The sequence below is a fragment of the Nerophis lumbriciformis genome, linkage group LG24 (genome assembly GCF_033978685.3).
Source record: "Nerophis lumbriciformis linkage group LG24, RoL_Nlum_v2.1, whole genome shotgun sequence".
Classification (NCBI taxonomy): Eukaryota; Metazoa; Chordata; class Actinopteri; order Syngnathiformes; family Syngnathidae; genus Nerophis; species Nerophis lumbriciformis.
The window spans coordinates 37,984,071-38,008,455 of NC_084571.2; the positions used below are offsets into that span (position 1 = coordinate 37,984,071).

Genomic DNA, 24,385 nt, shown 5'->3' on the forward strand with positions numbered 1-24,385 from the left:
TTTACTTCCTTTTATGTCAAACTAAATGACAAAGACTGTTAATGTTGTGGAAGGATATTGGAATCCCATCCAAGCAGCTGAAGTTGACACAAGCATTAAACGGTGCAGGTGTCCCTAATGAGGTGTCCCCTCGTCTTACCGTCCATGCAGGGGTTGTCGTCGTAGATGGGTTTGACAGCACAGCTGAAGTAGAGCTCCACGTTCTTCTCAATCAGACCGGCGTCAAACGGACAAAGATGGCCGCGCTTGTCGTACACACTAATTTGAGAGGGGAAAAAACATAAAAAAAGTGCCACAATTTTGTTCAGAAGAAGCAAACTTTGATTCCCCTCACCTAAAGTTTGTGATCCTGTGCTGTGGAAGATCCTCGTAGCTCTCGAAGCCGTCCTCGTTGGCGTCAAAAAGAGAGAGTCGCTCGTCCGTCAGCATCTCCGGCTCATCCAGCTGTGGAAAGGTCATGTTTAACGTGAAAGTTATGTTCATAAATTAATAAGCACCGTATTTTTCGGAGTATAAGTCGCACCTGCCGAAAATGCATAATAAAAGGAGGAAAAAAACATAAGTCGCAGCATTGGAGCTATGAAAAAAACTGCGACTTATAGTCCGAAATATACGGTACACATTTCCTTAAACATCACAATTTGTTTTAAATGCGCGTGTCCTGCGTGACCCCTCAGAAATGGACATAGAAAAGTATACCGGATTTTCGGACTATAAGGCGCACTTAAAATCCTTTCATTTTCTCAAAACTCAACAGTGCGCCTTATATAATTATATAATAGTGCTCCTAATGTATGGAATAATTCCGGTTGTGCTTACCAACCTCGAAGCTATTTTGTTTGAGACATGGTTGTAATGATAAGTGTGACCAGTAGATGGCAGTCACACATAAGAGATACGTGTAGACCAGGGGTGCTCACACTTTTTCTGCAGGCGAGCTACTTTTCAATTGATCAAGTCGTGGGGATCTACCTCATTCATATATATAATTTATATTTACTTATTTATGAAATATATGTTTTTGTTAATAAGTTAAAGGTGTTTAATGATAATGCAAGCATGTTTAACACATATAGTTAATATTGTTAATAATTTAAAGGTGTTTAATGATAATGCAATCATGTTTAACACATAGTTAATATTGTTAATAAATTAAAGGTGTTTAATGATCATACAAGAATGTTTAATCCATGTAGTTAATAAATTAAAGGTGTTTAAAGATAATGCAAGCATGTTTAATACATATAGTTAATATTATTAATAAGTTAAAGGTGTTTAAAGATAATACAAGCATGTTTAACACATATAGTTAATATTGTTAACAAGTTAAAGGTGTTTAAAGATAATGCAAGCATGTTTAACACATATAGTTAATATTGTTAACAAGTTAAGGTGTTTAAAGATAATACAAGCATGTTTAACACATATAGATTCCTTTCTTTCATGAAGACAAGAATATAAGTTGGTGTATTACCTGATTCTGATGACTTGCATTGATTGGAATCAGACAGTGGTGCTAAAAACATCCGCATTTTCGAATGGAGGAGAACAAAGTCCTCCTTTCTGTCCAATACCACATGAAAGTGGTTGGTTTTTGGCATCTTATTTGTCCAGCTTCCGTACTCCTTTGTATACACTTTACAAGAAATACATTGTCGGCAAACTCCGTAGCTTGCTAGCTTGTGCACGCCAGCTTTCTGAGACTCTTGTTTTGCTAGCGCAACTGTGCAACTGTGCAGTCGGTCTTTGGAGTTTTGACGACAGGTACGGCGCCAGAGTCTGTAGAAATAAAGTGTTTCTCGCCTTCCAGTCGGTAATTTTAATGAGCTGGCAGCAGCCAGCGTCATCTCAGAAGACCCTCGGGTGCCGTGAATGCCAATCAAGTGACGAAAGTGACGTCATAGTGAAGATTTATGATCGCTCATTTTTAGGACTATTTTTTTAATGCCTGGCTGGTGATCGACTGACACACCCTCCGAGATCGACCGGTAGCTCGCGATCGACGTAATGAGCACCCCTGGTGTAGACTCTCAAAACTCGACAGTGCGCCTTATATAATTATATATAGTGCTCCTAATGTACTTTGTTGACCTACAAAGTATGTTTTTGGGGTGGAGGAGTCTGGCCGGGTGCCGGTTAGCTTGAAGCTAACAGCTAACCTGTCTTCATCCCGGAACGATGTCGATCCAGCGGGAGATAAAAGTGAAGTTTCCATGGACTCACAAAGTCATTTACTGGAGCCATGGCACAGGATGAAGTTAAAAAGGTTGACTTTAGACTCCCCGTAGTCTTTCTTTTGACAGCCCCTCGCGCTAAAGTTGTCCGAGTGCAAACTGAGGCAGCTTTTGTCATTGATAAAACTTTTGGCGAATCAAAAATTTACGACCAATAAAAAGGAAATAAACGGGGACGGAGATTTGATCCGGCAAACATAAACAAAACAAAGGCGGAAAGCGATAACCGATCAAATAAAATAAAATAAAAAAAATAAAAAAATTGCGTCCTTTCTGATTTCAATGCATAAAAGGAAATAAACGGGGATGGAAATTTGATCCGGCAAACATAAACAAAACAAAGGCGGAAAGCGATAACCGATCAAATAAAATAAAATAAAATAAAAAATAATAAAAATAAATAAAAATAAAAATAAAAATTGCGTCATTTCTGATTTCAATGCATAAAAAGACCCAAAAAGTGCGTTAACGCCAACACTGAATAGTCTCACCGCATTATCGGGATCCCCTTGAAAGAACTTCAGGTCTGAGTCGTCCAAATATTGCCTGCAATCTGGGCATTTTGGAGGCGGAGTCTAAAAAATAAAAAAAAAACATTTATTAAAATCCCGAGATAATTAATTTTAATGTTGTTACCTTTGCAGCAGCAACTGTCTTGCTCTCAGTTTTGGCTTCTTCAGGAGAAGACCTATCAACATTCAGTGTATTACAAACAACTTCATGAGGCGCCGTCTTTAGAAGTGCCTACTTACTGCTCATCAGACTCCACTTTGAGACGCTTCTCCTCCTGAGACTACATTAGACAAAAACCAAGAAAATAGGAATTATGCCAAGGGTGTTGTTGGAGCGGTCTGCAGGAGGAGGAAGATGACTCACCACCTCAGCGACTTCATCTGGTTTTACTTCACTTTGTCCGTTGGCGGCTTCTTCTACGCCATTCAGGTCTTCTGACTTACGCTTCTGACTGAAACAACAAATATTGGGGAAAAAATGAGGGTTTCAAATAGAGAAGTCCGATAATATCGGCCTGCCGATATTATCGGCCGATAAATGCGTTAAAATGTAGTATCGGAAATTATCTGTATGGTTTTTTTTATTTTTTTATTAAATCAACAGATACTGACCGATACCGATACTGACCGATAATGACCTATCCGAGCATGTATTAAAGTTTAAAGTTATTTAGCCTACTTAGTTGTCAGAATCATGTTGAAAAGGGTTTTAGTACTCTTGATAACAACTAGCCAGCTGAATTAGGGGAGTTTGAATAATACACAATGGTTGGTAACAAGAAACCGACCTGTTTATTCAAGGATAAACACAAAATAGACAAAATTATACATGACAAACAGAAATGGCATCATTGAACTAGGGCTGGGCGATATGGCCTTTTTTAAATATTGCGATATTTTAAGGCCATATTGCGATACACGATATATATCTCGATATTTTGCCTCAGCCTTGAATGAACACTTGATGCATATAATCACAGCAGTATGATGATTCTATGTGTTTTGATTGATTGATTGAGACTTTTATTAGTAGGTTGCACAGTGAAGTACATATTCCGTACAATTGACCACTAAATGGTAACACCCCAATAAGTTTTTCAACTTGTTTAAGTCGGGGTCCACTTAAATTGATTCATGATACAGATATATACTATCAGATATATACTATCATCATAATACAGTCATCACACAAGATAATTACATTGAATTATTTATAATCCGGGGTGTGGAGGGGGGCGCCTGATGTAAGTGTCAAAAAGACAGCCAAAATAAATAAATAAATGATAAATAAATTGGGGCAAAAAGAGTTTGATATGAGAATAAATCTAAAGTTAAAATATAGGGTAGAAATGCACCCATTTGCAGGAAATGTAGTCTTGATTTTCAAAATGTTCTTTCAAGGCTTGCATGTCTACATTAAAACATTCTTCTTCATACTGCATTAATATATGCTACTTTTAAACTTTCATGCAGAGAAGGAAATCACAACTAAAAAAATCACTAATTTTTTCATACGGTGTTGATGTGGAAATTTTTGCCTCAGCATTTTGATGGTGTGGACATGTGGCACCGAATGGAGATAAGCGTCTCGACAGACGTTGCAATATTTGAACAATGATGACGAAAACTGTTTTCTCTGTCGTGTCCGTGTGTCGAAAATTGTTATGCGCTTATTTTTTTTTATTAGATTTTGTGCGTGGCATAGATTTGCTATGCGCAGAGGACGTTTAAACAGTACGCAATTGCACAGGCGAGCACCTTAGAGGGAGCGTTGCTCGAACGGCTGCGCTAGCATCACAGCTAACGTTAGCCATGCTGCTACCTCTCTGCTCGGGGAGGACGTATACGTATGTGACGTATGACGTGACAGTATGTGACGTATGACGTGACAGTATGTGACGTGTGTAAGAAGGTACACTTGCTGTCTGTGAGAGGGAGACACAGGAAAGAGTGAGAAGAGCCTGTCGTGTAATGCCAGCAGCTAAAAGCAACTTCGTGAGAATTCACAGACCTGTGGATGTGTTGAAGGTGTGCTGGAAAATGCGGAACGGAAATTACAGAGCAGCAGAAAAGTGGCGGTGTGTTGGAAAACACGGACCGGAGTTTTTTTAAAACTGGATCTGGATCGGTATTTTCCCATGCCTTGCCGATACGCAATTTTTGGCAAATATCGGCAGCCGATCCGATCCAAATATCGGATCGGGACATCCCTAGCATAGATCCAACAAATCGATGACTAAATTAATCGCCAACTATTTTTATAATTTTAATCGATTAGTTGTTGCAGCCCTAGTTACATTCCTTGTCCATTAAGTAAAAAGTCAAGGGCGGTCACGGCATGTTCTTGCGGCAAATGTTGGTAAATTTTTTTGGGGGCATTACGGCAAATGACGAGGGCGGTAAAATTCGAGTGCTGTGCAATACGTCATTTTTATAGCAAAATTACTCTGCCAACACTTGCTGAATTTTTACCTGGCAAAACTACCTGAGAAAAAACAGCACTGTCATATTGAGGATCTTTGACTAGCATTTTTTGCTGTAAATCCTTAAAAAGAGCTAAACACTCTGTGAGAGGATCTTTGACAATGATAAATGCAGTCGACACTTAAATCGGCACTTCTGTAATATAAATGATCTTTGCAGTAGCTCCCTAAAAGGCACATGGTGCTCCCGTCATATAAAGCATGTTTGACTTTTTTGTTTTGGCAGAATTTCCTTCAAAAACAGCAGCAAAGGCCGGTGAGGACTTTTGCAGGAGAGTATACTCTAGCGGAGTGCTGCGAGTGGTAATACGAGAGAGGGACGGTGCGAATCTGGTAACAAATGGAGCAAGAATTAATTCCCAAGAAAAAACAGCACAGGGTCCATCGTCTGGCGGTGGCTTGGCTTCAAGCGGAAAAATGTTGAACAGACAACCGTAATATGTCAAATATGTGGCAAAAGCATTGCTGCTAATTTGTAGCATCATTTAAAAAGTCACCCGCTAGAGAATAAGGAGTGCTTGAAACTCCGCATGTCAACTTATCCGGCCGGTGCCACACCCACAAAATGCCGACGCAACCAGCACTGACCCAATTGAGCCTGGCGTCTTCCATTTCCACATCAACACCGTATGAAACAAATAGTCAACAACAGAAGGAGATAACGTCCGCAGGAACCTACCACATAGCGAAGGACATACACTATTTGATTTCCTATTATGCAGCTCATTTTTATTTGACACTTATTGAAATATCTTGTGTGACATCATGCACTAAAGTGTTAGTTATTTGTTTTAAACTATTGTAGTGGCGTTCTGTAGAAATAGTGCACTTTAATTGAGTGTTGTTTTGATATGTCATCTTAGTGACATCATGCACAAAAGTGCACTAATAGCTTGTTTTAAAATGTCTCTGACAATCTTGCACTTTCTGTTTTGAAATGACATGAATGTTTGTGCCACTGCTTAATAACTCTTTAATACACTTTTGCTAAACTGACTTACTGTATTTTTCGGACTATAAGTCGCAGTTTTTTTTCCATAGTTTGGCCGGGCTCCAGTGCGACTTATGTTTTTTTTCCTTTTTTATTATGCATTTTCGGCAGGTGCGACTTATACTCCTGTGCGACTTATACTCCGAAAAATACGGTAGTTGTGATTTCCCTCTCTGCATGAAAGTTTAAAAGTAGCATATATTAATGCAGTATGAAGAAGAATGTTTTAATGTAGACACATAGAATCATCATACTGCTGTGATTACCATATTTTTCGGATTATAAATTGCTCCGGAGTATAAATTGCTCCGGAGTATAAATCGCACCGGCCGAAAATGCATAATAAAGACGGAAAACAAATTAAGTCGCACTGGATTATAAATCAAATTTTTGGGGGGAAATGTATTTGATAAAAGCCAACACCAAGAATAGACATTTGAAAGGCAATTTAAAATAAAGAATAGTGAACAACAGGCTGAATAAGTGTACGTTATATGAGGCATAAATAACCAACTGGTATGTTAACGTAACATATTATGGTAAGAGTCATTCAAATAACTATAACATATAGAACATGCTATACGTTTACCAAACAATCTGTCACTCCTAATTAGGGATGTCCCGATCAGATATTTGGATCGGATCGGCTGCCGATATTTGCCAAAAATTGCGTATCGGCAAGGCATGGGAAAATGCCGATCCAGATTAAAAAAAAACTCTGGTCCGTGTTTTCCAACGCACCGATTTAAATAATACATTCCACTTTTCTGCTGCTCCGTAATTTCCGTTCCGCATTTTCCAGCACACCTTCAACACATCCACAATTCTCACGCAGTTGCTTTTAGCTGCTGGCATTACACAACAGGCTCTTCTCACTCTTTCCTGTGTCTCCCTCTCACAGACAGCAAGTGCACCTTCTTACACACGTCACATACTGTCACGACATACGTCACATACGTTTACATCCTCCCCGAGCGGAGGGGTAGCAGCATGGCTAACGTTAGCTTTGATGCTAGCGCAGCCGTGCGAGCAACGCTCCCTCTAAGGTGCTCGCCTGTGCAATTGCGCACTGTTTAAGCGTCCTCTGCGCATAGCAAATCTATGCCACGCACAAAATCAAATAAAAAAAATGAGCGCATAACAATTTTCGACACACGGACACGACAGAGACAACAGTTTTCGTCATCGTTGTTCAAATATTGTGACGTCTGTCGAGACGCTTATCTCCATTCGGTGCCACACGTCCACACCATCAAAATGCTGAGGCAAAAATTTCCACATCAACACCGTATGAAAAAATTAGTGATTTTTTTCAGTTGTGATTTCCTTCTCTGCATTAAAGTTTAAAAGTAGCATATATTAATGCAGTATGAAGAAGAATGTTTCAATGTAGACATGCAAGCCTTGAAAGAACATTTTGAAAATCAAGACTACATTTCCTGCAAATGGGTGCATTTCTACCCTATATTTTAACTTTAGATTTATTCTCATATCAAACTCTTTTGGCTGTTTTTTTGACACTTACATCAGGCGCCCCCCTCCACACCCTGGATTATAAATGTAAATAATTCAATGTGATTATCTTGTGTGATGACTGTATTATGATGATAGTATATATCTGATAGTATATATCTGTATCATGAATCAATTTAAGTGGACCCCGACTTAAACAAGTTGAAAAACTTATTGGGGTGTTACCATTTAGTGGTCAATTGTACGGAATATGTACTTCACTGTGCAACCTACTAATAAAAGTCTCAATCAATCAATCAAAACACACAGAATCATCATACTGCTGTGATTATATGCATCAAGTGTTCATTCAAGGCTAAGGCAAAATATCGAGATATATATTGTGTATCGCAATATGGCCTTAAAATATCGCAATATTAAAAAAAGGCCATATCGCCCAGCCCTAGTTCAATGATGCCATTTCTGTTTGTCATGTATAATTTTGTCTATTTTGTGTTTATCCTTGAAAAAACAGGTCAGTTTCTTGTTACCAACCATTGTGTATTATTCAAACTCCCCTAATTCAGCTGGCTAGTTGTTATCAAGAGTACTAAAACCCTTTTCAACATGATTCTGACAACTAAGTAGGCTAAATAACTTTTAACTTTAATACATGCTCGGATAGGCCATTATCGGTCAGTATCGGTATCGGATCGGAAATGCAAAAACAATATCGGTATCGGAAGTGCAAAAACCTGGATCGGGACATCCCTACTCCTAATCGCTAAATCCCATGAAATCTTATACGTCTAGTCTCTTACATGAATGAGATAAATAATATTATTTGATATTTTACGCTAATGTGTCAAATCATTTCACACATAAGTCGCTCCTGAGTATAAGTCGCAAACTATGAAAAAAAACTGCGACTTATAGTCCGAAAAATACGGTATATGCATCAAGTGTTCATTCAAGGCTAAGGCAAAAATATTGAGATATATATGATGTATCATGACACGGCCTAAAGATAACCAGATATTAACAAAAGGCCGTATCGCCCAGCCCTACTTTGAAGTTATTATGCCATGATTTGACCAGTCCGGCCCACGTGGGAGTAGATTTTCCTCCATGCGGCCCCTGAGCTAAAATGAGTCCGACACCCCTGATATAGAGGATCTTTGAATAGCATTTAGGCTGCAATCAGTTACATAGGAAACTATGTAGTAAAACTCTCAAATTCACACCTTGAGGAATTTAGCCACTATTAAATGTAAATAAAAAGCATAAGGAGGATGGAAACTCACACTTTGGAGAACATGGACAGGATGGTCGGTTGGTTGCCGCCACTTCTCGTCACCCTGGAGCTGGCCGGAGACTCTGGAAAGATCCAAGATCATAATCCCATCCAAACGTGCGCATCTCAGAGGCTCAAACGGCCTACTTTTGTTGTCAGCTTTGCTCCTCCGGCCACCTTTCCCTCGAGCGCTGGGCGACTTGACGTCCTCCTCCACGTCCATGGCGGCGTCGCCTTCGTCCTCCTCTTTGTGGGAGCCGTTGGCGTGGCCGTTGGTTTTTCCTTTGGGCTCGCCGTTTTCCAAGCGGAGCTCTTTGCCCAGCAGGGCTTTCACCTTAGAGACGTAGTCGTCCTGGAGGAGACGGCCAGCGTTTCAACCTCGCGTCCCGTTTGCCGGAAGTTTCGACGAAGCGAAACTCACCATTGAAATTTCGGAGTTCTTCATCTTTTCCTCCAGGCTGGCGAGCACGTCCTGAGCGTCGGCATGCAGGAAGTCTTGCACCAGCTTCAGCTTCTCCTTCACGTGATCCTGTGTGCGGAAGTTTATGTTGATCAATTTGAGTCTTGATGCAGAATAGTGCAGTACACGCAGACAGACAGCGGAGGCGCTGATGAGTCAAACTAGTTTAACCCTTGTGTAATGTTCATATTGTTGTTACTCAGCCAGCATTTGTGGGTCTGATGGACCCGTTAAACATCTGTTCAGTATTTTAACATAAAAGTGTTTGATTGTGAGGCATTAAAAGCCACAAAATGCAACGGGTCCATCAGACCCACAAACGCTGGCTGAGTAACAACAATATGAACGTTGCACGGAAAATTTCTCTGCCAGTTTCTGCATCCCACAGGGATTCTTCTTTTGTGTTTCTGCACCTGCGGTTCCCACACAAGGTTGCAACATTGTTTGTCAACACTGTCTGCTCTCATTTTCTCGCACATTTGACCCTCTGATGTTCTGTGTACACTACACTCTGTCCTCCTCCTGTCTAGGCCTGCTGTGTGTGTGTGTGGTACACAGAACATTAATTTCCACACTTCTATTAGCCCCGGATCCAGTGGACCCGGATATCTTATATGTAATAGAAATGTGTAAGGGGGGGGTGTGTATGGTGATTAAATATGTATTCTGATATATGTTCTTCACAGAAAATGAGCCAAAGTCAGTGAGTCTCAGTTTGAAAAATTAATTAATTGTATAATTTTTCTTTTAATAAAAAATGGGCCCCACAGACCCGAACACCACACAAGTAGCAAAAATAAGGTTTAGCTCCTTTTACTTGTGATGTGCGATTATACTGATTGTAAAATTCAGGCTGGTGTAGTGTGGTAACTAGGGCTGCAGCTAACGATTATTGTTCTATCGATTAATCTATAGATTATTTTTTTTCCGATTAATCGGTTAATCTATAGATTATTTTTTCGATTAATCTATAGATTATTTTTCCTTTTACCGATTTTTTTTTAAATTTAAAATGAAGAGGAAAAAATAAATGTAGGCCAGTTTTTTCAAAAGGCATGGCTTTTATTTACAAAAAAAAAAGTATGGCCACTAGTCAGTCAACATTGACAACAACATGACAAAATATTCTGTAACAATGTAAACATTTAAAACTTAACATTTAACAAAATTAAAAGTATCTTATTTGCTTTTTAATGTGCAAATATAAAAGTAAACATCCAGTGCAAATCTTAATATTCTGGAATAGTATAAGCATTTCAAAAGTAAAAGTATTGCTTATTTTGCTTTAAAATGTGCAAAAATAAAGATAAACATCGAATACAAAAAAGTGCAAAACGGAAATATTCTGTAACAAGTGTAAACATTTCAACAAAAGTAAAAGTATTGCTTATTTTGCTTAATAACACAACAATGATAGTATGATTAAAGTGAAAGTTAATTGTTCGTTTGTACATAGTATATGTAACTGTTAATGTTGTAAAAGGTATTTGCACAACTAATTAACGTTAGCGTTTGTGACACGTCTTGTGCCGTGGGGTTCTTTCAGGACCGACAGACTGAACGCTAGACGGCTTTGCCAGGTTTACAATCTTTTAATTTTACACAAAGTCTTTTCTCTTCCAACTGCGCGGATCGCGCACCTGGGCACGTTTGCGGCGTCGCTCCCGGCGCGCCCCGCCTCGCCGCTCGCTCGCCGCCGCCGCCTCTCCACAGCGTTAAAGAGGAGCGCGTCTTTGTAAACACTGAACAGGCACGCCAAACGCGCCTCTCAGAGCGAAACGGTGCTTTAGTTTATGAATTTACAACGCAGATACAAATGACACATTCATGTTTTTGTGTAATAATGACAATGTATACGCACGCGGACGATTGACTTGTTGATGGTGATGGCAAGAACGCTGTCGGGGGTTTTCTTTTCAAATGTTCGTTCATAGCCGTTGTGCTGCTATGATAGGCCATTTCCGCTCGACACAGTGTGCATACAACAACATTATTAGGCCGTTTATTGAAATACTCCCACACTTTTGACGACTTTTGGCGTGCTTTTTTCCCCTCGCTCGCATCGTCTGCTTTGCGCTCCGCCATGACAGTAAAGTAGTGTGACGTAAATATGCGACGCGCCGACGCACAAAAACGGCGTCGACGTATTTACGTAACCGATGACGTCGACGCGTCGTTTCAGCCTTAGTGGTAACGATATCAATATTTTGGCACCGGTACTAAAATTATTTCGGTACTTTTCTAAATAAAAAGGACCAAAAAATGGCATTATTGGCTTTATTTTAACAAAAAAATCTTAGTGTACATGAAACATATGTTTATTATTGTAATTTAGTCCTTAAATAAAATAGTGAACGTACTAGACAACTTGTCTTTTAGTAGTAAGTAAACAAACAAAGACTTCTAATTAGTCTATGCAGTAACATATTGTGTCATTTATACACCTATTATTTTGTACACTTTATGAGGGACAAACTGTAAAAATTGATTATTAATCTACTTGTTCATTTACTGTTAATATCTGCTTACTTTCTGTTTTATCATGTTCTAGCTACACTTCTGTTAAAATGTAATAAATCACTTATTCCAAAAATAAAGTCAATAATGCCATTTCTTGTGATGTGCTTTATTTAGAAAAGTATCTGAATAAAATTTGGTACCGGGACAACCCTAGTGTCTAGTAAATGTTTTAAATGTTAAAATCAGAGAACGGAACAAATGATAGTTATTTTTATTTATTTATATTCAACCAAATAGCCTGCAATAAAAGGATGCATAAACTTGCTCTTTTTCAATCCTGAGTGACTCATTCAGTAAACTCCTTAAATAAACAAATGACAAAGTGAAAGAATGAGCACAGCCGCGTGCCACTGCACATTACACACTTAGGCGATATACAGGCTTCGTACGCCTTTTCCAGGGCCAAATTCAAGCACTTTTTAAGGACTTAAGATACATTTTCCAGTTTTTCAAAAGAAAACCAGTGTGAATCAATCCATAGCCTTGCTGTCTGTAGGAAAAATAGGGAAAATCTGCTCAAATCTAAGCCGAACATTGAAGCAGCAGTTATCATGAACTGATAACAGACTCCTCCACCCCAAAAACATACTTTGTAGGTCAACTATGTGCCTTTTGAAGTGTTAATGTGCGAGGAGTGTTCAAAAGGAGTCTCTTGGAGAAGTGGCTGACAAGTTAGCAAGTGACGTCATCACCGTCTTTGTTTACTGAAGCAGAGATGCTGACTGTGCGTTATGATCAACTTTTTTATCCATAGACTTATCAGATGTCATTTTTTATTATCTATAGCAGGGGTGTCAAAAGTGTGGCTCGGAGGGCATTTGAGGCCCACAGCTAATGTTTTAAAGGCCCACGGCACATTCTAAAAATACTATTAAAATAAACAAAAACATAACAAAAGTGGAATAAAAAAAAAAAAAGCTTACAGGTGAAATGGAATTTAGAAAAAGTTGCAATGTTGACTAATAAATAAAGCTTTTTTTTCCCCTTTAAAATGGTCATTGCTCAAAACAATGAATCAAAATCAATGTTTTTATGAGTTATTGACCTATCCAAGGCTCCCATTACATCACATCAAATATTACACTTTGGAAAATTGTGGTAGATTTTGCATATTTTGCCATTTCTTTGACAAAAAGGGAAGAAAACAAACAAAAAAAAACCAACATAAAGAATAAAACAAAAACTGAGAGATAGGTGTGAAGTTGATGTAGACTAGAGATTAGGGATGTCCCGATCCAGGTTTTTGCACTTCCGATCCGATACCGATATTGTTTTTGCATTTCCGATCCGATACCGCTACTGACAGATACTGGCCTATCCGAGCATGTATTAAAGTTTAAAGTTATTTAGCCTACTTAACTGTCTGAATCATGTTGAAAAGGGTTTTAGTACTCTTGATAACAACTAGCCAGCTGAATTAGGGGAGTTTGAATAATACACAATGGTTGGTAACAAGAAACTGACCTGTTTATTCAAGGATAAACACAAAATAGACAAAATTATACATGACAAACAGAAATGGCATCATTGAACTAGGGCTGGGCGATATGGCCTTTTTTTTTAATATTGCGATATTTTAAGGCCATATTGCGATACACGATATATATCTCGATATTTTGCCTTAGCCTTGAATGAACACTTGATGCATATAATCACAGCAGTATGATGATTCTATGTGTTTTGATTGATTGATTGAGACTTTTATTAGTAGGTTGCACAGTGAAGTACATATTCCGTACAATTGACCACTAAATGGTAACACCCCAATAAGTTTTTCAACTTGTTTAAGTCGGGGTCCACTTAAATTGATTCATGATACAGATATATACTATCAGATATATACTGTCATCATAATACAGTCATCACACAAGATAATCACATTGAATTATTTATAATCCAGGGTGTGGAGGGGGGCGCCGGATGTAAGTGTCAAAAAGACAGCCAAAAGAGTTTGATATGAGAATAAATCTAAAGTTAAAATATAGGGTAGAAATGCACCCATTTGCAGGAAATGTAGTCTTGATTTTCAACATTTTCTTTCAAGGCTTGCATGTCTACATTAAAACATTCTTCTTCATACTGCATTAATATATGCTACTTTTAAACTTTCATGCAGAGAAGGAAATCACAACTAAAAAAAATCACTAATTTTTTCATACTGTGTTGATGTGGAAATTTTTGCCTCAGCATTTTGATGGTGTGGGCGTGTGGCACCGAATGGAGATAAGCGTCCCGACAGACGTCACAATATTTGAAAAACGATGACGAAAACTGTTTTCTCTGTCGTGTCCGGGTGTCAAAAATTGTTATGCGCTTATTTTTTTATTAGATTTTGTGCGTGGCATAGATTTGCTATGCATAGAGGACGCTTAAACAGTGCGCAATTGCACAGGCGAGCACCTTAGAGGGAGCGTTGCTCGCACGGCTGCGCTAGCATCACAGCTAACGTTAGCCATGCTGCTACCTCTCTGCTCGAAGAGGGCGTATACGTATGTGACGTATGACGTGACAGTATGTGACGTGTGTAAGAAGGTGCGCTTGCTGTCTGTGAGAGGGAGACACAGGAAAGAGTGAGAAGAGCCTGCCGTGTAATGCCAGCAGCTAAAAGCAACTGCGTGAGAATCTACAGACCTGTGGATGTGTTGAAGGTGGGCTGGAAAATGCGGAACGGAAATTACGGAGCAGCAGAAAAGTGGAATGTATTATTTAAATCGGTGCGTTGGAAAACACGGACCGGAGTTTTTTTTTTAAACTGGATCTGGATCGGCATTTTCCCATGCCTTGCCGATACGCATTTTTTTGCAAATATCGGTGGCCGATCCGATCCAAATATCAGATCGGGACATCCCTACAGGTGAAATGTAATTTAGAAAAAGTTGCAATGTTGACTAATAAATAAAGCTTTTTTTCTTTTTCTTTAATATTGTCATTGCTCAAAACATAATGAATCAAAATCAATGTTTTTATGAGTTATTGACCTATCCAAGGCTCCCATTACATCATATATTACACTTTGGAAAAATCATTTTTGTGGAAGATTTTGCATATTTTGCCATTTCTTTGACAAAAAGGGAAGAAAACAAACAAAAAAAAACAACATAAAGAATAAAACAAAAACTGAGATAGGTGTGAAGTTGATGTAGACTAGAGATTTAAGCGTTAAATAATGTATGTATGTATGTATGTATGCCCTGGCACACCATTATCATCATTTCATGACCCAAACAAAACACTTTTATACTGAAATAAATACACTTATAACTTATTAAATAGAAATATAGAAAAAACTACCAGCAACGGTACAAGTTTAGATCCATGAAGGAAAGAAGAAAGTGAATGAATGATTATAACTGAATACATTTACATATGCATAAAAAATTGTTTTCTTTTGTATTTTTTTAATGACTTAACATTGATGACAACCTTTTTTTTTCTTCCAAAACACAATATAGAATGTGACATATTACAGGATAATGTTTATCATTTATTTTCAAAAACACTTGCAAAAAAGTGGGATCCCATTTTTATGACTTGATGGGGTCCCTGGGACCCCATTTAGAAAATTCCTAGCACCCAACACTGTTGTTTATTTGTGTTTTTATGCAATAGAGTGCTGTGCTATCATAAGTTAGTAAAGGCTATATTATTGTTACAACAAAACTCCTTAGTACAAATTAAATGGAGTTTTAATTGCTATCATTGCTAACTATTTATAAGACACTGTTACAAGAATAGAATTAAGGGATGGATCTGAAGTTGATGTAGACCAGGGGTCGGGAACCTTTTTGGCTGAGAGAGCCACGAAAGCCAAATATTTTAAATTGTATTTCCGTGAGAGCCATATAATTATTTATTTAACACTGAATACAACTAAATACGTGCATTTTTAAGTAAGACCAACATTTTTAGAGTATAATAAATCTCTTATTCTTTTTAATAACACTGTTATTCTGAAGCTAACCAATAATAAATAAAATACTTCTTACCATTAATGCGACTTCTTGAACAGGTGTGGTAGAAAACAGATGGATGGATTAAAATGCATGAGAATGTTTTATATTTTGAACGTTATTTTTAACACTGTGATTACCAGCGGAATTATTCAGTACTTATCCTGTTAAGCAGAGGTGGGTAGTAACGCGCTACATTTACTCCGTTACATCTACTTGAGTAACTTTTGGGATAAATTGTACTTCTAAGAGTAGCTTTAATGCAACATACTTTTACTTGAGTATATTTATAGAGAAGAAACGCTACTTTTACTCCGCTACTTTTATCTACATTCAGCTCGCTACTCGCTACTAATTTTTATCGATCTGTTAATGCACGCTTTGTTTGTTTTGGTCTGTCAGACAGACCTTCATAGTGCCTGCGTTTCAACAAATACAGTCACTGGTGACGTTCACTCCGTTCCACCAATCAGATGCGGTCACTGGTGACGTTGGACCAATCAAACAGAGCCAGGCGGTCACATGACCTGACTTAAACAAGTTGAAAAACTTATTGGGGTGTTACCATTTAGTGGTCAATTGTACGGAATATGTACTGTACTGTGCAATCTACTAATAAAAGTTCCAATCAATCAATCAAAAGTGTGAAGGAAAAAAAGACCTTTTTATTTCAACCGTACATCCCGTCAAAAGCCTAAAGACAATAAAAATGCCTAAAGACAATAAAAATGCCGCTCCATCGCGCCTGCGCTTTCAAAATAAGAGTCTACGAAAGCCAGCGCAAACAAGCTAGCAAGCTACGGAGTTTGCCGCCAATGTATTTCTTGTAAAGTGTATAAAAACGAATATGGAAGCTGGACAAATAAGATGCCAAAAACCAACCACTTTCATGTGGTATTAGACAGAAAGGAGGAACTTTTTTTCTCCTCCATTTGAAAACGTGGACGCTATCAGCACTACTGTCTGATTACAATCAACGCAAGTCATCAGAATCAGGTAATACACCAACTTATATTCTTGTCTTCATGAAAGAAAGGAATCTATATGTGTTAAACATGCATGTATATTCATTAAAACACCTTTAACATGTAAACCAAAACGGCAAAATAAATAAATATAAATTATATACTGTATATATATATATATATATATATATATATATATATATATATATATATATATATATATATATGTGTGTGTGTGTATATATATATATATATAAATAAATTGTGTGTGTGTGTGTGTGTGTATATATATATATATATATATATATATATATATATATATATATATATATATATATATATATATGATATGTGTGTGTATGTTACTCAGTACTTGAGTAGTTTTTTCACAACATACTTTTTACTTTTACTCAAGTAAATATTTGGGTGACTACTCCTTACTTTTACTTGAGTAATAAATCTCTAAAGTAAAGTTTCTGGCTACTCTACCCACCTCTGCTGTTAAGTAATGTCAGCTAATATTTATTTGAGAGCCAGATGCAGTCATCAAAAGAGCCACAGGTTCCCTACCCCTGATGTAGACTCTAGAGATTTAGGCGTTAAATAAATAATGTATGTACTGTAGTTTTTTCCCTGGCACACCATTATCATCATTTCATGACCCAAGCAAAGCACTTTTTACACTTTTATACTGAAATAAACACACCTAGAGCTTAATAAAAATATAGAAAAAAACTACCGGCAGCAATAAAGTTTAGATCCATGAAGGAAAGAAGAAAGTGAATGAATGATTATAACTGAATACATTTACATATGCATAAAAAATAGTTTTCTTTTGTTTTTAATGACTTAAGTAACATTCACGACAAACTTTTTTTCCCCAAAACACAATATAGAATGTGACACATTACAGGATAATGTTTATCATTTATTTTCAAAAACGCTTGCAAAAAAGTGGGACCCCATTTTTATGACTGATTGATGTTGAAAATTCCCAGCGCCCAACACTGTTTACTCATGTTTTTTATGCAATGGTATCATAAGTTAGTAAAGGTGATATTATTGTTACAAAAAAAACTCCTTAGTATAAACGGAATGGAGCTTTAATTTATATATTTTTTTTATTTTAATTTACAATGAGATAAAAGATTGTAGAAATATATTCCAATTGAAAAAAATATATAAAGACAGAACAATAAGATCATATGGACTGCCGTAAGTGTTTACATTTTGCTTTATATTTATTATTAGGGCCCGCATGGCCCAAAGGGAGTCCTTATGCAATGGGACATAAGGACCTATTGAATTTGTAAGGTTTTATTCTTTATTCTTCCGCCGCCACATTAAACTGTAATTTGACCCACTTAACATGCTTCAAAACTCACCATATTTGACCCACACATCAGGACCTCCGAAAATTACCTTTTTAAAAAAAAAACCGAACCCCAAAACTCAAAATTGCGCTCTAGCGCCCCCTAGGAAAAACAGAAACTAGACTGCCTATATCTCCCACTAGGAAGATCGGAGAGACATGTAACAAAAACCTGTATGTAGGTCTGACTTAGACCTAGTTTTCATAATTGTATATCATCGGGCAGAAATCAACAGGAAGTTGGCAATTCCCCCTTCAAGACAAAAAAATACTAAAAGCAGTCACTTTTGCCTCTTTGAGCTGTAATTTGACCCCCTTAACATGCTTCAAAACTCACCGAACTGAACCTACACATCAGGACTGGCAAAAATTGCAATCTAATAAAAAAACCTAACCCCAAATCTCAAAATTGTGCTCTAGCGCAATTTTTTAATGAAACGCACAAAAAACTGCTCCTCGGATGAAAAAACTGACAAAACTGCCTGTAACTCCCACTGGGAAGGTCGGAGAGACATGAAACAAAAACCTCTATGTAGGTCTCACTTAGACCTACATTTCATAAATTGACAACCCCCAGCAAAAATCAACAGGAAGTTTGCTATTCCCCCTTCAAAACAATTTTTTTGTAAAAACCGGTCACCTTGCTTCAAAAACGAACTCCTCTGAGCGCGTTTGTCGTTTGGCCTTCAAACTAACACAGGAGAGAGATTGAACCCTTGTGATTACAATGACAGAAGCGCTTTTTTTCTAACTGCTCCGGTTTTGATTTTATGACCCTTCAAAGACCCGCTGCGTTGATGCTGCTGCGCTGCTGTTTTTTTAAGATGGCTGCTTAAAAGCAGGAAGCACCAACGTGCCCACACAATGCAGACAAGGTAGGTACACTAGACAAAAGTCTTGGGACACTTCAGACTAAAATCTATCACTATCACTGGACAAAAGTATTGGGACATTTAGAACTAGCACCTGCCAAATATGCGGGCCCGACCAATGCTGCTTGCAGCTTTAATTTTCCTTATTTTTTGTCTGGTTTTGTATCATCCCGTGAGGTGTATATTATTTTTTGTTCGGTTTGTACTTAATGAAGTTTTTGCACTTGTTGGTTTTTTGTGTGTTTTCATTATATTTGGATTTATTTGTTTGGTTTGTATGCTTGTGAATCTGGGCTCTCCATTAAGGCTGAAACGACGCGTCGACGTAGTCGACGTCATCGGTTACGTAAATACGTCGACGCCGTTTTTGTGCGTCGGCGCGTCGCATATTTACGTCACACTACTTTACTGTCATGGCGGAGCGCAAAGCAGACGATGCGAGCGAGGGGAAAAAAAGCACGCCAAAAGTCGTCAAAAGTGTGGGAGTATTTCAATAAACGGCCTAATAATGTTGTTGTATGCACACTGTGTCGAGCGGAAATGTCCTATCATAGCAGCACAACGGCTATGAACGAACATTTGAAAAGAAAACCCCCGACAGCGTTCTTGCCATCACCATCAACAAGTCAATCGTCCGCGTGCGTATACGTTGTCATTATTACACAAAAACATGAATGTGTCATTTGTATCTGCGTTGTAAATTCATAAACTAAAACACTGTTTCGCTCTGAGAGGCGCGTTTGGCGTGCCTGTTCAGTGTTTACAAAGACGCGCTCCTCTTTAACGCTGTGGAGAGGCGGCGGCGGCGAGCGAGCGGCGAGGCGCGCCGGGAGCGACGCCGCAATCGTGCCCAGGTGCGCGATCCGTGCAGTTGGAAGAGAAAAGACTTTGTGTAAAATTAAAAGATTGTAAACCTGGCAAAGCCGTCTGGCGTTCAGTCTGTCGGTCCTGAAAGAACCCCACGGCACAAGACGTGTCACAAACGCTAACGTTAATTAGTTGTGCAAATACCTTTTACAACATTAACAGTTACATATACGATGTACAAACGAACAATTAACTTTCACTTTAATCATACTAATCATAATTGTGTTATTAAGCAAAATAAGCAATACTTTTACTTTTGTTGAAATGTTTACACTGTACACTTTTTTGTATTGGATGTTTAGCTTTATTTTTGCACATTTTAGCAAATAAGCAATACTTTTACTTTTGTTGAAATGTTTACACTTGTCACAGAATATTTCCGTTTTGCACTTTTTTGTATTGGATGTTTATCTTTATTTTTGCACATTTTAAAGCAAAATAAGCAATACTTTTACTTTTGAAATGCTTATACTATTCCAGAATATTAAGATTTGCACTGGATGTTTACTTTTATATTTGCACATTAAAAAGCAAATAAGCTACTTTTAATTTTGTTAAATGTTAAAAGTTTTAAATGTTTACATTGTTACAGAATATTTTGTCATGTTGTTGTCAATGTTGACTGAGTGGCCATACTTTTTTTTTGTAAATAAAAGCCATGCCTTTTGAAAAAACTGGCCTACATTTATTTTTTCCTCTTCATTTTAAATAAAAAAAAAAATCGGTAAAAGGAAAAATAATCTATAGATTAACCGATTAATCGAAAAAATAATCTATAGATTAATCGATAGAAAAATAATCGTTAGCTGCAGCCCTACTCTCCATTAACTACTTATTATGTTGAAGGGGGCAGGAAATATAAGATTTTCTTCATCGGGTTCCTTCTCAAGCATACACTGCAAAAAGTGAAATCTAAGTAAGATGAAATATTTCAAATAAGGGTGATATTTGCTTATTTTCTGTCTGATAAGATCATTCTTCTCACTAAGCAGATTTTATGTTAGAGTGTTTTACTTGTTTTAAGGTCCTAAATGATCTCAGTAAGATATTACAGCTTGTTGCTGAGATTTGATGAGCTATATTGAGTAAAAAATGCTTGAAACTAGAATATCAAGTGTTGCAAAGCTGTGTCATCAACACTCACAAGTATACTCCCTTTTTAAAGTAATAATTTCTTATTTCAAGCATGAAAAAAAAATCATGATGCCGAGCGCATATCATTATGTCAAGATAATGGCACTAGAATTGACTTAATTTAAGAATATTTTTCAACATATTGAGCAAAAAGGTCTCATTTTTTTTCTACCAAAAAAAGTGCACTTGTTTTTAGTGAGAATATACTTATTTTAGAAGGTATTTTTGGGCTCATTGATGTTGGCTCAGCTGTTGCCTTTATAAATGAGCTTCTTAAACAAACTTAGCTGCTATGCAGTCACTTTAGTGGGAAGCGACGTGTGATGATTAGTTTTATTGTTTTACAAATGTTTGTAGCTTTTAGCTCAATGCCTTCATGATGGTTTGTATGTTGTATGTATTTGCACCTTGTTTTACTGTTGTACCTCGTTTTTTACTGTTGTACCTAGGGATGATGTTTGATAAGAAATTATTGAGTTTGAGCCCATTATCGAATCCTCTTATCGAACCGATTCCTTGTCGATTCTCTTATCGAATCTAGATAGGTTGTTGTATATGGAAAAAAAACACAATATTTGGTTTAACAAAAGCTCACTTGTATTTTATAAGAAAAAATAAATAAAAATGAATAAATATTGACTGTTACCCCCCTAAAAAATTAAAATATATAAATATTGACTGTTGTTACCCAAAGTACATTAAGTGGGATTTTTCAGAAAAACAAAGATATACAGTAATACAAAAACAACCTGTTTCTGTGATCACTATAGGTGAATAGCCATGCCTTGAGGCGTTTTTTCCGGTCCATTATTTTTGCTGCTTGTGTGACATCACAGGAAATGACGTAGCTCAGTCATTAGACTGAGCCACGTCATTTCCTGTGATGTCCCACAGGGCATTTCTTGTGGAACGGGATTCGTTCCCAGGGTTTCGAATAAAGAACCAACTCTTTTTCTTTACTATAGTGGCCCCGATAACGGGAACCGGTTCTCAAAAAAGGGATTCGAGTCCATGGAATCGGTTCTTTTCTTATCGAACAACCGGGAGAACCGGTTTCAAACATCATCCCTAGCTGTACCTCGTTTTTTAATGTTGTACCTCGTTTTACTGTTGAACCTTGTTTTTAATGACTACTGCTGCAAACCAAATTGCCCCTGAGGGACAATAAAGATTTTCTAAGTCTAATTTTACATGTTTTGGAAAGTCTTGACAAGCCGAATTTTCTTGTTCTATTGGCAGATAATTTTGCTTAGTTCAAATAAAATACCATTAATTTATGTTGTTTTTTTTGTCCTTGTTTTTGAACACTGACTTTTTGCAGTGTAGGTGTGTAAATATGTATTTTGTTGTTAGACTTTAATTGTCTCAGTCGTTAGACTGAGCTACGTCATTTCCTGTGATGTCCCACAGGGCATTTCTTGTGGGACGGGATTCGTTCTCAGGGTTTCCAATAAAGAACCAACTCTTTTTCTTTACTATAGTGGCCCCGATAACGGGAACCGGTTCTCAAAAAGGGATTAGAGTCCATGGAATCGGTTCTTTCCTTATCGAACAACCGGGAGAACCGGCTTCAAACATCATCCCTAGCTGTACCTCGTTTTTTAATGTTGTACCTTGTTTTTTTTTTACTGTTGTACCTCGTTTTACTGTTGAACCTTGTTTTTAATGACTACTGCTGCAAACCAAATTGCCCCTGAGGGACAATAAAGATTTTCTAAGTCTAATTTTACTTGTTTTGGAAAGTCTTGACAAGCCAAATTTTCTTGTTCTATTGGCAGATAATTTTGCTTAGTTAAAAAAAAATACCACTAATTTATGTTTTTTTTGTCCTTGTTTTTGAACACTGACTTTTTGCAGTGTAGTTGTATAAATATGTGTTTTGTTGTTAGACTTTAATTGTCTCAGTCGTTAGACTGAGCTACGTCATTTCCTGTGATGTCCCACAGGGCATTTCTTCTGGGACGGGATTCGTTCCCAGGGTTTCCAATAAAGATTCAACTCTTTTTCTTTACTATAGTGGCCCCGATAACGGGAACCGGTTCTCAAAAAGGGATTAGAGTCCAAGGAATCGTTTTTTTCTTATCGAACAACCGGGAGAACCGGTTTCAAACATCATCCCTAGTTGTACCTCGTTTTTTTAAATGTTGTACCTTGTTTTTTACTGTTGTACCTCGTTTTACTGTTGAACCTTGTTTTTAATGACTACTGCTGCAAACCAAATTGCCCCTCAGGGACAATAAAGATTTTCTAAGTCTAAGTCTAATTTTACTTGTTTTAGAAAGTCTTGACAAGCCAAATGTTCTTGTTCTATTGGCAGATAATTTTGCTTAGTTCAAATAAAATACCACTAATTTTTGTATTTTTTTTCTCCTTGTTTTTGAACACTGACTTTTTGCAGTGTAGGTGTATAAATATGTGTTTTGTAGTTAGACTTTAATTGTCTCAGTCGTTAGACTGAGCTACGTCATTTCCTGTGATGTCCCACAGGGCATTTCTTGTGGGACGGGATTCGTTCCCAGGGTTTCGAATAAAGAAACAACTCTTTTTCTTTACTATAGTGGCCCCGATAACGGGAACCGGTTCTCAAAAAAGGGATTCGAGTCCATGGAATCGGTTCTTTTCTTATCGAACAACCGGGAGAACCGGTTTCGGACATAATCCCGAGTTGTACCTCGTTTTTTAATGTTGTACCTTGTTTTTTTTACTGTTGTACCTCGTTTTACTGTTGAACCTTGTTTTTAATGACTACTGCTGCAAACCAAATTGCCCCTGAGGGACAATAAAGATTTTCTAAGTCTAATTTTACGTGTTTTGGAAAGTCTTGACAAGCCAAATTTTCTTGTTCTATTGGCAGATAATTTTGCTTAGTTCAAATAAAATACCACTAATTTATGGGGGTTTTTTTGTCCTTGTTTTTGAACACTGACGTTTTGCAGTGTAGGTGTGTAAATATGTGTTTTGTTGTTAGACTTTAATTGTCTCAGTCGTTAGACTGAGCTACGTCATTTCCTGTGATGTCCCACAGGGCATTTCTTGTGGGACGGGATTCGTTCCCAGGGTTTCGAATAAAGAACCAACTCTTTTTCTTTACTATAGTGGCCCCGATAACGGGAACCGGTTCTCAAAAAAGGGATTAGAGTCCATGGAATCGGTTCTTTTCTTATCGAACAACCGGGAGAACCGGTTTCAAACATCATCCCTAGCTGTACCTCGTTTTTTAATGTTGTACCTTGTTTTTTACTGTTGTACCTCGTTTTACTGTTGAACCTTGTTTTTAAT

The 24,385-nt window shown here is 37.5% G+C and overlaps 1 protein-coding gene across 2 annotated transcripts in view; it reads right to left on the minus strand.

The window, feature by feature from the left end:
• dnmt1 (DNA (cytosine-5-)-methyltransferase 1) overlaps positions 1-24,385 on the minus strand; it is an 82,977-nt gene that overhangs the window by 51,394 nt on the left and 7,198 nt on the right. Inside the window, exons 3-11 of one of the 2 annotated variants that reach the window (XM_061982061.1) lie at positions 9,388-9,495; positions 9,114-9,318; positions 8,977-9,049; positions 3,114-3,198; positions 2,987-3,027; positions 2,871-2,922; positions 2,726-2,809; positions 335-444; positions 140-258 (exon numbers count right to left, since the gene is read on the minus strand). In XM_061982061.1, coding sequence (XP_061838045.1) covers positions 140-258; positions 335-444; positions 2,726-2,809; positions 2,871-2,922; positions 2,987-3,027; positions 3,114-3,198; positions 8,977-9,049; positions 9,114-9,318; positions 9,388-9,495 — 877 coding nt within the window. Of the gene's footprint in view, positions 1-139; positions 259-334; positions 445-2,725; positions 2,810-2,870; positions 2,923-2,986; positions 3,028-3,110; positions 3,199-8,976; positions 9,050-9,113; positions 9,319-9,387; positions 9,496-24,385 lie in introns of both variants that reach the window. The other variant, XM_061982060.1, reaches the window with a different exon arrangement.